Raw genomic sequence first — 14,122 nt, forward strand, 5'->3', positions numbered from 1 at the left:
TTCTGTAATTAATTACTGAATTAATTCAGTTACTGAAATTGGCTTTCATGCTCTTATTTTTAATTTATTTGAGTTTTTATTTCTGCTGGGGATGGAAACCAGGGCCGGGAGCTGCACATGCTAAACTACAGAGCCACAGTCCCAGTTAGCTCTCTGTTCTGTTTTAAGATTTATTTATTCATGTATTTTATGTATATGAGTGCTCTGTCTTCATGAATACCAGAATAAGGAATCTGATCCCACTGTGTGGTTGCTGGGAATTGAATTTAGGATCTCTGGAAGAGCTGTCAAGTGCTCTTAGCCTCTATTTTGTTTTTTTAAGACAGGGTCTCAACACATAGCCCTGACTGGCCTGACACTCGTGGAGATAAGGCTGGCCTTGAGCTCCACCTTTTTTTCTTACCGCATGTGTGAATTTCTCCTGCATGTATGTCTGTGCACCTTGTGTGTGCCTGGTGTCTACAGAGGCCAGATGAGTGCAGGAGTCCCTAAAACTGGAACTACAGATGTCGTGAGTCACCACGTAGGTGCTGGGAATTAGACCTTTGGAAGCATCAAGTGCTCTTCACCAGAGCCATCTCTTCCGCCGTCTGTTCCACTTCTTGTGCTTGGATGTAGTATTTGCCTCGACCGCGATAATTACATACAAAGTTCAATCAGAGATATTGTCATTCTCTGTATTTTTTCTGGCCACTATTGTATTAGTACTGTTCATTCTATTTTAGGACTGCTACTTGAAAAGTCCATTTGAACACAGTGTTTCCAAGTTGTCTGCCCCAGGTGACAATGAGCGGAGTACACTACAGAAATAAAACGCTTGGCGAGATGGCTCAGCAGGTTAAGACACTGTTGCCAGACCTAATAACCAGAGTTTAAACCCTAGGACTCATATTCTGGAAGGAGAGAGGTTGTCCTCTGACCCTTTATGTGCCGTGGAATACATGCATGTGTACATGTATATACATAAATAAATAAAGTATAATAGTGAATACATAAATAAAAGCAAGCCAGAATCCAGGGTTGCATGCTTATGGAACATATGTTATAGCTGTATCTTTTGTTATTTTGGTTTGAGCCTGGGATTAAACCCAGAGCCTCATACACGTAAGCGCATGCTCTACCACTGAGCTATACATGCAGCCCTAAATGTGTGTTTATCTTTTAAATTATATGTATGGGTATGTGCACACACCGAGGCCAAAGGTGTAAGATCCCCGAAGCTGGAGTTTAATGGGCAGTTGTAAGCCACTCAGTTTAGGTTCTGGAAATCAAACTCAGGTCCCCTGGAAGAGCGGTACCTGGTCTCAACCACTGAGGCAGCTCTCCAGTGCCAGTAAATGTATGCAACTTTAGACAGCTGGGTCTCTTTCTGTAAACTCATCCTAAAGAAACAGGCAGGGGTGGAGATGGGGGGGGGGAGTGTGAATGAGAAGTTAGTCAGGTAGGGGTGGAGATGGGGGGAGTGTGAATGAGAAGTCAGTCAGCTTTCAGGCACTGTAACAATTACCTGAGACAATCAAGTTATGGGGAGGTTTCTTTCAATTGGGGAGGTTTCCTTTCAGGATTGATTGATACTGGCTGTAGAAAACCAGAGAACACAGCATGGTAGGTGGGTATGTCAACAAAACAAAACAAAGAAAGAAAACAGAGCAGGATGGACATTTAAATATCTTCTTCCAGGACCTGAAGACCGTCCCCTTAAAGAAACTTCCACCAACTTCTAAGAGCACCACTGTGGGGAACAAGCCATTTCTTTATTCATCTATTCCTCATTTATTCCTGCTAGGCCTCATGTAGTCCCGGCTGACTTCCAGCTTGTGCAGCAGAGGACGACCTTGAACTTCTGGTCCCTCTGCCTTACCCCTTCTGAGTGCTGACATGGTAAGGGTGTACCACCACAATTGGTTTCATGTAGTTCTGGGGATCTGAAAATTGAAACTCCGGGGCTTCTTGTATTCTTTGCAAGAACTCTACCCACTGAGCCACACTGTGGCCTCTGTTGCAAACATCTATCTGCACACACCCCGTCACACAAGTGAATCTTTAAAAGATAGAAATTGCGAGATAAAAAATGCATACTAGTTTTGCTGTTGTTCCTCCGATTCCAGAAGCTATCAGCACAATGAGCCGTGTGCTTCATTACGATGGGAAAGCTGTCAAACCCATGTGCACTGGGGAAACGGTATACGCAAACTTGGGTGCTAGTCACAACTTCAAAGCACCATGGCAAGGGTCTTACAACCTATCCCCCTTGGGTAGGGTTGCATTACTCTAGGACCTCGGGAGGCTGTGGTGGAAAAGTGTTAATGGAGCCGAGAGGTTTAAAGTGAGCCTGAGCAGCACTGTGAGCTGCTGAAATCAAGGCAGACTCCACATGCCACCCTTCCCCAATTCACCAGTAGGAACACCTCTGCTCCCATCCTTTCTGTCTTAGGCACTTGCACTTCTAGCTTTCTTCCGTTGCTGTTCCTCCAGTTGCTCCTCAAGGGCCTCCAGCAAATGAGATGACTCAGCTGGTAAAGGTGAGAATCCCCAAGATGCACATGATGGGAAGAGAGAAATGACTGCCGTCAGCTGTTCTCGGGTCTCCAGATACCCTTCTGTGGCCAACCCTCAGCCCCGAGATGAATACAGTACAATAAGGGAGCCTCTGTTTTAGTCATTTCTGCACCTCAGTAGCCCTGGCTTCAGATCCAACGCCTGGCATGTTTAACGTCCTCTCCTTTAGGGGAAACTTAGTAAGTCTGTCTGTCTGCGTAAATGTCTCTTGAGGAGGGAGAAAAAAATGGGTGATGACATTTTTCTCTGTCCTTGACACCTGTATTAGGGAAAGCAGAATATCCCCCCCAGAAGACCAAACTCTGCCAGGTCATCTATAACCATGCAGCCCCCATCAGAGGACTTAGCTATGGAGTGATATTAATAACTGGAAGGCAAGCACATGTGTGGAAGACGGAAGGGAAAGGCGGTGGAATAACTGATGCATATTTTTTTCTCCTGAGAACAATGAAGCAACTGGATCAAGTAAATCTGACCAAGAGCATGATTGGGAAAGACTAAGACACTAGCCTAAAGGTCGTTGGTACTACAGGGTTTTAAAAATGCCTGTAGAAAGGTTCTAAGCAATGAAAGGAAGCTCTGCTAGCAATCTTTATGACACCTTAAAACATGTACGTTGTGTCTGTGTAGAGGAGAGACAGGCAGAGATGCAGAGAATGAATGAGAATGACTTGTCACAGGGCAGCTTGTGGGGGTCAGTTTTCTACTTCCACCTTGTGGGGTTGGATGTTAACTCAAAGCTCTCAGGCTTGGTAGCAAGTGACATTAACTGCTAAACTATCTCGCTGGCTCCCCATATGTCGCTTTAACTACATTGACTAGTAAATTGCAAAAGTACTAATTTAAAAAAAAAAGTCTCGAAAATTAGCCATGGCTAGCCTCAAATTTAAGCGTAATCCTTCTGCCTCATCCTGACTGCTTCTGGGATTATAAGCATGAGAGATTGCGCTGGGCGCTGCCTCCGGAATTTACATGAACACACTATGACCACTGTTTTGATGCCTTTTTTTTGAAAGGTTAAATTCATGCCAACCCCGCCAAATGTTTTTCTCATGAAGTTGGTATCTGTGCACTGCTGGTGACCTGTGTTAACTACTAGGAAATCTAATTCCAGATAACTTGTACTTTCTGCTAGGCGTCAAGACCGTGTTTACATAGATTATCCCACTTAATCCATAAGACCACTGAGCCAAGGAGAAACAGCATTATCTGCACTTCAAGATAAGCAGAAGGAAGGGCTGGGAAGTGAACGCTAGAAGTCTGACTCTATTGAACAAAGAACCGTGCCAGGCCGCAGTTGGGAAGATTAAAATCCAGTGATTTCTAGCTTCCAATGAGGCGAAGAGGGGCCCTGGGCGGGAGCAGAGTGAAAACCGTTTCCAGCATCGGTGCCTTTTAGAGTTGCCCCCTCCCACTAGGGAGGCTCCATCCACCCGCTCGCCTGCCTCCCAGAGCACCATCCAGCTCTGAACCTCTGCCGAAGCTCACTCAACCCCGCACGCAGTTCTCTCGGTGCCGAGTTGAGGGAGGTCTACTACTTGCTGCCAACCCTGAACCACCATGCCCATGCCCATTCCCCTACAGAGAATATCACTTTCGAGTCACGGACCCGACCCCGAACAGTTCGGGCACACAGGAGCGAGGCCTCAGCGCCCCCTCCCATCGCCCGGGCATAAGCGCCTTGAAGGTGACCTCCCCTTAGGGCTGCACGCGCCGGGTGGTGCTACAACTGGCTCACACGTGGTGAGCCCCGAGAGCGCGGCCCCTCCCCGCCACGCGCCGCCTGCAGACCGCTCGGTCACGCCCCCAGGAAGGCTCCGCCCTGGGCAGGGCGATGCGCACACCCGCCCCGCGTGGACTGGCAGCGCGAGCTGGGCGAGATCCAGGACGCGCCCGGGGTGAAGGAAACGCACGAGGTCGCTCGGCTCTCGGTGCAGGGTGGCCCTGCCCCTTGGTGCGCTAGGGAGCGCGCTGGGACCGCCAGTGGCAGCGCGCGTCCTGCGGCTTGTCTCTGGGAAGCGGGCGTTCTAGTCCCATGGGGTTCCCTTTAGCTCCCCAAAGGATAAAAATAAAATAAAAACCATTATTTGACCCAAAAGCATTTGTTTGTGGCTGGATGGTGTGTAGCAGGGAGGGGATCCATCCAAGACAATGTGAGTCTGTCCCCTAAAACCTTTGCTGAGTCTCGGTCCCCTACCCCCATCAACGCTGCTCTGTGGCAGTCCGTCGGTGTCCCAGAAAGAGACGGGGAGGAGACTCCTACCTGACTGCAGGTGTATTTAATAATCTAAATGTGCAAAAGCAAGGCGGAGAAAGAAAAGCTTTGAGGGCCAGATGGGAAGCGCTCCATGTCCCCCCACCTTCACTCCAACCACCATCCTAAGAAAAGAAACCGACCTCATCCGTCTCCCCCCCCCCCCCCAACCCCATCCCATCCCAGGCACGAGACCGCCCCGCCCAAGCAGCCTGCGATTGGGAGATGCAAATGCCGAGTTCTCTGCCCAGCAACGGATGACGCGACACCTAGCGCGAGGCGTGGCCCGGCCGCTGCCCGAGCGGGCACCTCGGTGTTTACACGGGGCGGCCCCGCGCGCGCCGCAGCAGCCCGCAGACGGCGAGGGGGAGGGGAGCGCGCGCGCCTTCGGGGCCGCGCGGGGAGAAAGACACTGGAAGGCGGCGGCGGGCGGGCAAGCGCGCGCGGGGCCGCGGAGGAGCTCCAGGCCGCGACCGGAGCCCTCGGGGACCTGCGAGGCTCAAGTACTCGGCCCAGCAAAACAATGCGCGGCGCGCGGCGGAGCTCTCTTGGCCCGGGGCGACGGGGACGCGCCGAGCCCGCCTGAGCCCGCGCCGCTAACCTCCCCCCGCACAGACGGTCCGAGCGCTGGGCGCCGCGCTCCCAGCTCGCGGGGGCCGGGCCCAGCCGCGGGGCGGGGCCGCCCCTCCGTCGCCGCTGCCTCCTCCCCCACCGCCGCCGCGGAGGATGCGGACGGCCCCCGGCGGCGTCTAGCGGCCCGGGCCCGGCGCGATGGTGCAGCAGCGGGGCGCGCGGGCCAAGCGGGACGGCGGGCCGCCGCCCCCGGGGCCCGGGCCGGCCGCCGAGGGGGCGCGCGAGCCCGGCTGGTGCAAGACCCCGAGCGGCCACATCAAGCGGCCCATGAACGCGTTCATGGTGTGGTCGCAACACGAACGGCGAAAGATCATGGACCAGTGGCCCGACATGCACAACGCTGAGATCTCCAAGCGCCTGGGCCGCCGCTGGCAGCTGCTTCAGGACTCGGAGAAGATCCCGTTTGTACGGGAGGCGGAGCGGCTGCGCCTCAAGCACATGGCGGACTACCCGGACTACAAGTACCGGCCTCGCAAGAAGAGCAAGGGGGCGCCCGCCAAGGCGCGGCCCCGCCCCCCCGGAGGCGGCGGCGGTGGCGGCAGCCGGCTGAAACCCGGGCCGCAGCTGCCGGGCCGCGGGGGCCGCCGAGCGACGGGAGGGCCTCTGGGGGGCGGCGCGGCGGCGCCTGAGGACGACGACGAGGACGAAGAGGAGGAGCTGCTGGAAGTGCGCCTGCTGGAGACCCCCGGGCGCGAGCTGTGGAGGATGGTCCCGGCGGGGCGCGCCGCCCGCGGACCCGCGGAGCGCGCGCAGGGGCCATCCGGAGAGGGGGCGGCCGCGAGCGCCGCCTCCCCGACCCTGTCGGAGGACGAGGAGCCCGAGGAAGAGGAGGAGGAGGCTGTTACAGCAGAAGAGGGCGAAGAGGAGACGGTGGCGTCGGGGGAGGAGCCGCTGGGCTTTCTGTCCAGGATGCCCCCGGGCCCCGCCGGCCTGGACTGCAGCGCCCTGGACCGCGACCCGGACCTGCTGCCCCCTTCGGGCACGTCACACTTCGAGTTCCCGGACTACTGTACCCCTGAGGTTACCGAGATGATCGCAGGGGACTGGCGCCCGTCTAGTATCGCCGACCTGGTTTTCACCTACTGAGCCCATCGTCAGCGGGGCGCGCACGCCCCCAAACCAGCTGTTTACATACAGGAATCAGGTATTGGGGCCCCTCGGAGGCCGAGGCTGGCACCCCATCTCCCGCGCAGCCTCCCCCCTCCTAGTCGTGCCCATCCCCCCACAGATCCAGACATACCCCTCCCCCGCAGACACACCCCAAGGCAGCCCAACCCCCACCTTCTCCCTGACATCTAAGCCCCTCCCATCCAGTCTTGTCCCGCGTAGCCACCAGCAGCCAGCCCCCCTCGGATACACCTCCCATTCCTCCTACATACCTGAACCCCTCCCCCCCCCCCCCCCCCCCCCCGCTTTGCACACGCCCCTCCTCGTGGCCGGGCGGCACGCCCCTTTGCTCCAAAATCCCTCCGCCCTCACCCGGGCCTGCCTTGGTGGTTAAGGGGGCGCTGCGGTCTGGCGGTCCGGCGCTCCTCCCGGTCTCCTCCTCTCCTGGAGGGGCGGGTAGAGCATCCGTCCCCCCCTCCCCGCCCCCCAGGATCTCGAGGCCCCACCCCTCAGCTTGAACCGTCCCCTTCTTGCGCATGCTTGATGCTTCTTGGAGGGGGCTGGTCCCAGTTGAGCTGCAGGCCTCTGTGGCCAACTTCGAAAGGGAGGTGTCTAATATAGAGCAATCCTAAGAAATCCTTTGATCCCGGAGCCCGTGGCTTCCTCTCGACCCAACGGGGCGTTACTGCCTTAATGGGAGGCGCACTCAAAGGGAGAGATAGAAACTAGCCAGCCCTAAACTCTGCAAGTGTCAACCCCTTTTCTATGATGGGGTCACCCACGCCCACCACCACCCTCCACCGCGTGACTGCCTTTACAGCCCATCTTGGTCGCCGGAAACTTCCTTTCCCCAAGTGGGAATTTGGAATTTGGTCTTTGTCTGGAAATCCACCAAGATGGGAATGTCCAAGAGAACTCAGAACCAAGACACCTACCAGTCTGGGGACAGAGTTCCTGCTGCCCCCTCAATCCCCCTCCTCGGGAAGTGCCCTATCAGCTCAGGGCATCCTCTCTGCCTGGGCTCCTCCCTAAGTCCATCGCCCCTTCCTATCACTCAGATCCGGTCTCGACAACCACAGCTGCAGTATTCAGTGGGAGAAACTGAAGCAGGTTGTTGCTAGGGTTTAGGACAGGCATACCAGCAGACAGGGGTGGCAGGAATGAGGCCCTCGTCTCAAGAGTGGCTTGAGGAGAGACCAGGCCAGGGCGACTAGGGACAGGGCTGAGCTAGTGGACGTGGGTGCTTTGCACCTCGGTCTTCCCTTGTGAGAAATAGGGGTGATGCTGCTGTAGTTAGGAAGCTGTGTTGAGATTAGGTCGCCCTCCGGAGCCCTGCCCGGGTGCCAAGTCTGCTCCACTGGTCTCCCGCCTGAGCCCCGCCCCTCTGGCCTCCTCATCCCCTCTGCCTTCACTACCTGTATCTCACCGGCGTGTGTTCACCTTTTGGGTGGCACACACACACTCATTCACACACACACAAATCTCAGGAACAAACGGTCCCAGAGTCCTCCTCGACCCCTGCCCTGGGTCTCTGCAGGTCTCTGCCCCACGCGTTCCCTTCGCTGACAAAGCCACCAGCTGCCTCCTTAAAGCTTGGTGCTCCGGCTCTGGGCCTTTCTTGCGCTCTTTCTCTCTTTTCTCTTTCTGTTTTCTTTTTGTTTTTTTTTCTTTTTATTTTCTTTTTTTAAGAAAACAAGTAACAAAAAAGACAATGAAAAAAACGGAAACGTCATGTGAGTGAAGAGATGTCACTGTCTGTGGTCTTTGGAGAACTAGTCTCGTAGCTGAGAGGAGGGGACCCCTCCTCTGGGGCGCTGGCACCCACAGCAGGACTCGCCAGTCTGATGCCAGGACTGAATAAAGTGTATTTGCCCCGACCTCGCCCTGTGGTTCTGCATGTGTGTGCTTCTCACCCTGATCAGCTTCAAGTGCCTAGAGTATGGGCTGGTGCAGGGAAAGCTGGATCCTTCCCTGGGCCTCTGTTACCCTCTGTCTCAGGAATCCTTGCCTTCATTAAAGATGGCAAAACCCATCTTTAGAGTGGTCAGGCAGGCAGAAGCGGGAGAGCCAAACTGGGGCGGCCCCTGGTTTCATGACAGTGCAAGGGTGCTAGCCCCCCCCCCCAGCCAGATAGCCACATTTTTCAAGAGGTGCAGGAAACAAGTCCTTGTAGTTGCAAAATAAAAACCCATGCAAATATTTTTTTAAGTCCCTAGGTCAGATGAGCCAGGTGTGCAGGCTGGACTGACCCAAGGGGGTCAGTTTGACTGTTTAATGAGGATGGGGCAGCAATGCTCAGAGCCCAGCTCCTGGAACTGCTGCCCGTGTGTGTGTCTCGTGAGAATCACATTGGTATTTCAGAGTGAAGTCATGCTTGAGGTGAGCAGCATCTAATCTGTGCTCTGTAAATTGTATTCTCCTTTTGTAGAGTAGGAGGGATCGTGGAGAACAGACTTCTGGTCCCACAAGCAGCAGTGGCTAGAAGCACACTGAGGTGTCTCAGATGTGCCCTCCCAGCGCTTCAGAGAAGCATCAGCCACGGCCTGCAGTGTATGCTTCCCGTGTGACCAGAGGCCACAGGCCATGAGTCTTAGGGGGTTCTAGCTCTGTTCCTCCTTGGCCCTCTGTACCTTTGCCCCTCAAGCCTTGTCTGCCAGGTCCAGTGAGTGCCTAGGCTCAAACAAAGCCCATATTCCTATAAGCCAAGACTGGGTGTGGGTTTTCAAAGGGCATCTTCCCTGCTTCTGGTTGGAAGCAAACTGAGGGGAAGTCTCTGTCAAGAGGTAGAATTGAAAAGGTAGGGAGGGCAGGGTATGTGCCAAATGGTAGTTGGTTCAAGGAAGGGCTTCCTAGACTGGAGAGAGTGAATGCCCTCCAACAAGGTCAGTCCCTCGCAGATAGCAGCTTGTCCAAGGCCACGCCCTTCCCCCTGGTAGGCCTGCCCCAGTATCTAAGCTAGGTTGTTGTGCACGTGGGGCAGACTCTGCCAGGCGTTTGTCCTTCCAGGCCCCCTCTGTGGTCTCTGCTCTGTCAGGCCTCCTGAAGTTTTGAGTTCTTCATGCCCAAACCTGCTTCTTTCCACAGGTGTTCATCCTAATAAACATCTTACACCCCCAACTCAGTCTTGGTGTCTGCTTCTGGAAGAGCTCCCTACTGTGGAAGGGTTCAAGGTTGACAGAGGGAATGAGGGCGCCTCAGAGAACTGCCCTACTGCCTCCCAAAGGCAGCTCCCTTTTCCAGACCCTCCACACCAGCCCTGAGGCTGTCCCTCTCTAAGCCTGCTCACTGGGCTGCTGCAGCTTGTTATCAGTCCTATCTGGGCAAAGGCACAAAGGAAGTGAGCTCTGTAACTGAGTGTCCTTGCCACGGTCTGGACAGGTGTGTGCTGGAAGACTTGGCTGGTCCTCTGCACTCTGCAGAACTTAACTGCATCACACTGAAGGTGTTGGGAGCCTTAGAAGAGAGGCAGCTTCCATTTCGGATGCCCTGAAGCAGGGAAGGCAGAGGGACTCTAGTGACATCTAGTGAGTGAGGAGTAGAAGGCAGGCTGGATAGGTAGAGGTCCAGTGAGACTGGAACTCACCTCTAAGGAGTGCCCCACAGGGACGGTTTAAGCCATCCCCACCCTTCTGCACTGGCTTGCAGCTCACCGTACAGACAGATCAAGCTGGCCTTGAACTCAGATCCGCCGCTGTGTTTCCAGAGTGCTCAGATGAAAGGCATTTGTCAACCACACCTAGCTCCCATTTTGCTTTTTGGTGACAAAGTCTCACTCTAGCCCAGGCTGGCCTCCTGAGTGCTGGGACTACAGGCACGAAGCACCATGCTGCGTTTACATGGTGTTGAGGCTTGAACTCAAGTCTTGATTTATACTAGGCATGTGCTCTAGCAACTGAACTCTGACCTGAGCCCCAGCGTTACTTAAGGATGAGCTTTAGCCAGGTGAGTCTTAGTCACTAGATATCCAAAAGTGGTTTTCCCTGGCCTTTCGGATCTAAAGAGAAAGACATAAACCCAGGCTTGAACTTATGACAGTAAATGGCTCAGTGGAAGGTAGGCTCCGGGTAGGGCACCATCGGCACCCTTACCCTTGTGACCTGAAATTTCAGCAGATGGTGGTTTTAGTATAGCTACAAATTCAGACCTTGTCCCTTGAACTTCCCCCTCGGTCCAGGCTGGCCTTTGCCGTCCCCTTGTGAGGAACAGCAGGTAGCAGGAGGGATGCTGCAGGGTTCCCAGGGTAAGGTCACTGAGCTTCCCTGTCGAAAGGCCAGTACTGAGGTGGTCATGTGACGAAGCATGGAGGAGACTTTGCCTAGGTGCTTTAGTTGATGATTGAGGCCTGACACCGGATGTACAAACAGAAACTTGGGGACAGTCCAGCCTAGGGTCATTTGTGTTCCTGATAGCTGTTAGAGGCGCTGGAATCTCAGCCGTCATGAGACTGGGGTGAACCACTCTGCGATGCCCTATGTGAATTCAGCGTAGTGAACTGTCTTTTCACACTAAGTGAAAGCAGTAACTGGAATAGGAGGGGAGGCAGAGCCAGGCACAGAGTCACCGTATAGTGACAATGAAGGGTCTAGCAGGAGTGGCCGACCCAGAAACTGGCTGCAGTGTGTAGTGTGGACTGACAGGAAGGGCCTTGAGGTGTTTGGATTTTATCCTAGGTCTCCCACGCTGCAGTCTCTGGAACCCCTGGGCCTTTGGAAAATGCAGACAGTGCTCAGTGATGAACACCTTCCCAGACTTCCCCGCTGCTCTCAGGGTTCAGTCCCCAGGTACTTGACTTTAGTTCAAGGCCTTGTTGCGTTGGCTCCTTCACTCTGGTAGATGCATTTTCAGTCACTAGCTCTACTTCCAGACTGCCTCAGCCACCCCTGGCCACTCCATGATATTTGCTATTGCTCTTGTTGAAGGTGGTGAAGACTTGAGCTTCCCCAGCTGTGCCCTGGGGCGGCCGGACTAGAGGTCTCCCAAGAGTATACCCAGCCCAGCCCTCTAGGAGTCTGTAAGAGGGCGGGAGAGGTGTTTGCTGGCAAACCTGCCTTTCTAGCTCCTTCTAGGTTGCCTAGCTCTGAATGCCCACCCTCTTCCCAATCCACAGAGGTTTCTAAGCAACCGGTTTCTGGCCCTCAGTTGTTACTGGCCTCCTTTTAACTAAATGTCAAGTTCTTTTCTTTCTGCTCCAGAAAACCTGAACCCAAGGGTCTCTGTAGAGACAGAAAACAAACTCAGAATGGAAAGAGGCTTGGGATGGAGGTCAGTGCAGCATTTGCTTGTCACTTAAAAAAGCCACCTGGCCACTTTGGCTTTTTTTGTCAAATCATGCTTACCTGTGACCTGCTTCGCTAGGCTTTCCCTCTTGTGTGTTTGAGTAAACTGACAACCTTACTCAGACTGTAACAGATTTTTATTTTAATTTTATATTATTAAGATACATTTTAGCTAGATGGTGATGGCACACGCCTTTAATCCCAGGGCATGCACTGGAGGCAGAGGCAGGCGGATCTCTGTGAGTTCGAGGCCAGCCAGGACAGGCTCCAAAACTACACAGAGGAACCCTGTCTCGAAAAACCAGTGGGGGTTGGAGAGATGGCTCAGCGGTTAAGAGCCCTGACTGCTCTTCCAGAGGACTTGGGTTCAGTTCTCAGCACCCACGTGGCAGCTAACAACTGTCAAGATCTGACACCCTCACACAGACATACATGGGGGCAAAATACTAATGCAAATAAAAGTAAATTATTAAAAAAGATAATTTTATTTTTATTTATAAGTTTGTGGGTGTGGGCTTGTGGGCACCTGTATTTGTATGTGCACGGTGTTGTCCATGGAGGCCAGAAGAGGGCATCAGATTCCTTGGAGCCGCAGTTAAAGGAGTAGTGAAACCCTGCTGATGGGGTCCTGGGAACTCTGGTCCTCTGCAAGAAGAGCAACAGCTCTTAACCATGGAGCCATCTCTCCGGTCCCCTGTTGCAGCAAACTCATGACACCCACTTACGCCAAGCCCTGTCTTAAAGATGGAAGATTCATCAATGAGGAAGTCACAGCCCCTTCCTCACGGAGTTTGCTCTTCAGTGGATGGACACACAATGAATAGACAAAGGTGATAGTAATAGATTAATCCAGTCTCAAAGAGAAACAGGTGGTGGCTCACGCCTTTAATCCCAGCACTAGGGAGGTGGAGACAGAATTGATATGGCTGGTTAGAGAGAGGGGCCACCATTTTAGACGAGGCAATTATGTCAATCAAGGTAAGTGAAGAAATCCAAAGACGGTAGAGCCCCAAATCTCCAGCCACTCAGTCTCATTCTACCACCTGATGCCTCATAGGCTGAGATGAGCCTGCGCTGCTGAGGGAAGCTGATAACTGCAGGGCAGGAGACAAGTGCTGAGGCGCCACTGGAGGGCAGTGAGCTCCAGAGCAATCATGAGGAGCAAGATTTTTCCATTTGCTTCCTGCTTACAGAAAACTGGGAACCCCTGAGTCATTTTTTAAGCACCAATAACTAACAAACTTAGTAAAAAATTCCCATCTTAACCCTCTTTCAGTACAACTTAGGGCCATTAAAAGCAGCCATTGTGTGGCACAGCTCCCAAAGTCATCCACCTTGAGAGTTCACCGCTTAAGGTGGCCTCACTGTTTAGTTCACTTCCTTTCTGTCCTGCCTCAGCTTCTTCATGAATTCTGGGATTACATGCACACACCACTACATCCAGCCTCCAACAGCCGAATCGTTTCCTTTTGTATGGAGCAATGGAGTGCTGCGTATAAACCATTTATTTTGTGTGTTCGTGTGGTTTTATGTATGATGTGTGTATGTTCTCATGCCATGACATGATGTACTGCTAACCTGTATTTCTTTTTTTTTTTTTTTTTTTTTGGTTTTTCGAGACAGGGTTTCTCTGTGGTTTTGGAGCCTGTCCTGGAACTAACTCTTGTAGACCAGGCTGGTCTCGAACTCACAGAGATCCGCCTGCCTCTGCCTCCCGAGTGCTGGGATTAAAGACGTGCGCCACCACCGCCCGGCCTAACCTGTATTTCTTAATTGTACATTATATTTTAAAATGAGGTGCATAGGTACCTTTAACAATAAAAGACACGTACATACAGTATAACAAAAATAGTCTTAAATTTGTATCAATATACAAAAATATCTTAAACAAGAGTAAAACATATATAGAGTATGTTCCTTTTTTTTTATTTTTTGAGACAGGGTTTCTCTGTGTAGCTTTGGAGCCTCTCCTGAATTCACTTTGTAGACCAGGCTGGCCTCAGACTCATAGAGATCCACCTTTCTCTGCCTCACAAGTAGATTAAAGGTATGTACCACCACTGCCCAGCCTTTTGTTTTATGTTTGAGCAGGTAAAAGGCATCTGTCAACTCTGTTAGTCCACTTGGACTGTATAACCAAACCTCTATCCATGCCATATGAAAGGATGGCATGTAATAATAAGTCATGAGGACTCTGTAGCCAACAAGATCATCTTATCCAGTTTCTGAGCTAGTTCCATGTCGAGGGATCGGCATATATGTCACCTGTCTATAGTCTTTCTTTCTTTCTTTC

The 14,122-nt window shown here is 53.0% G+C and overlaps 1 protein-coding gene across 1 annotated transcript; it reads left to right on the forward strand.

Moving 5' to 3' along the window:
- The first annotated feature begins 5,108 nt into the window (after positions 1-5,108).
- Positions 5,109-6,836, forward strand: Sox12 (SRY-box transcription factor 12). The gene has a single exon (XM_041670906.1). The coding sequence runs from the start codon at positions 5,585-5,587 to the stop codon at positions 6,530-6,532; it is 948 nt and encodes a 315-aa protein (XP_041526840.1). The 5' UTR covers positions 5,109-5,584; the 3' UTR covers positions 6,533-6,836.
- Positions 6,837-14,122: the final 7,286 nt, after the last annotated feature.

This window comes from Microtus oregoni, unplaced genomic scaffold, assembly GCF_018167655.1.
Source record: "Microtus oregoni isolate MIOR12 unplaced genomic scaffold, Mior012 000020F_ref0000438, whole genome shotgun sequence".
NCBI lineage: Eukaryota > Metazoa > Chordata > Mammalia > Rodentia > Cricetidae > Microtus > Microtus oregoni.

What these genes read in the sequence shown, in the direction of transcription:
- Sox12 (XM_041670906.1), top strand. Translation starts at nt 5,585, where the DNA reads ATGGTGCAGCAGCGGGGCGCGCGGGCCAAGCGGGACGGCGGGCCGCCG.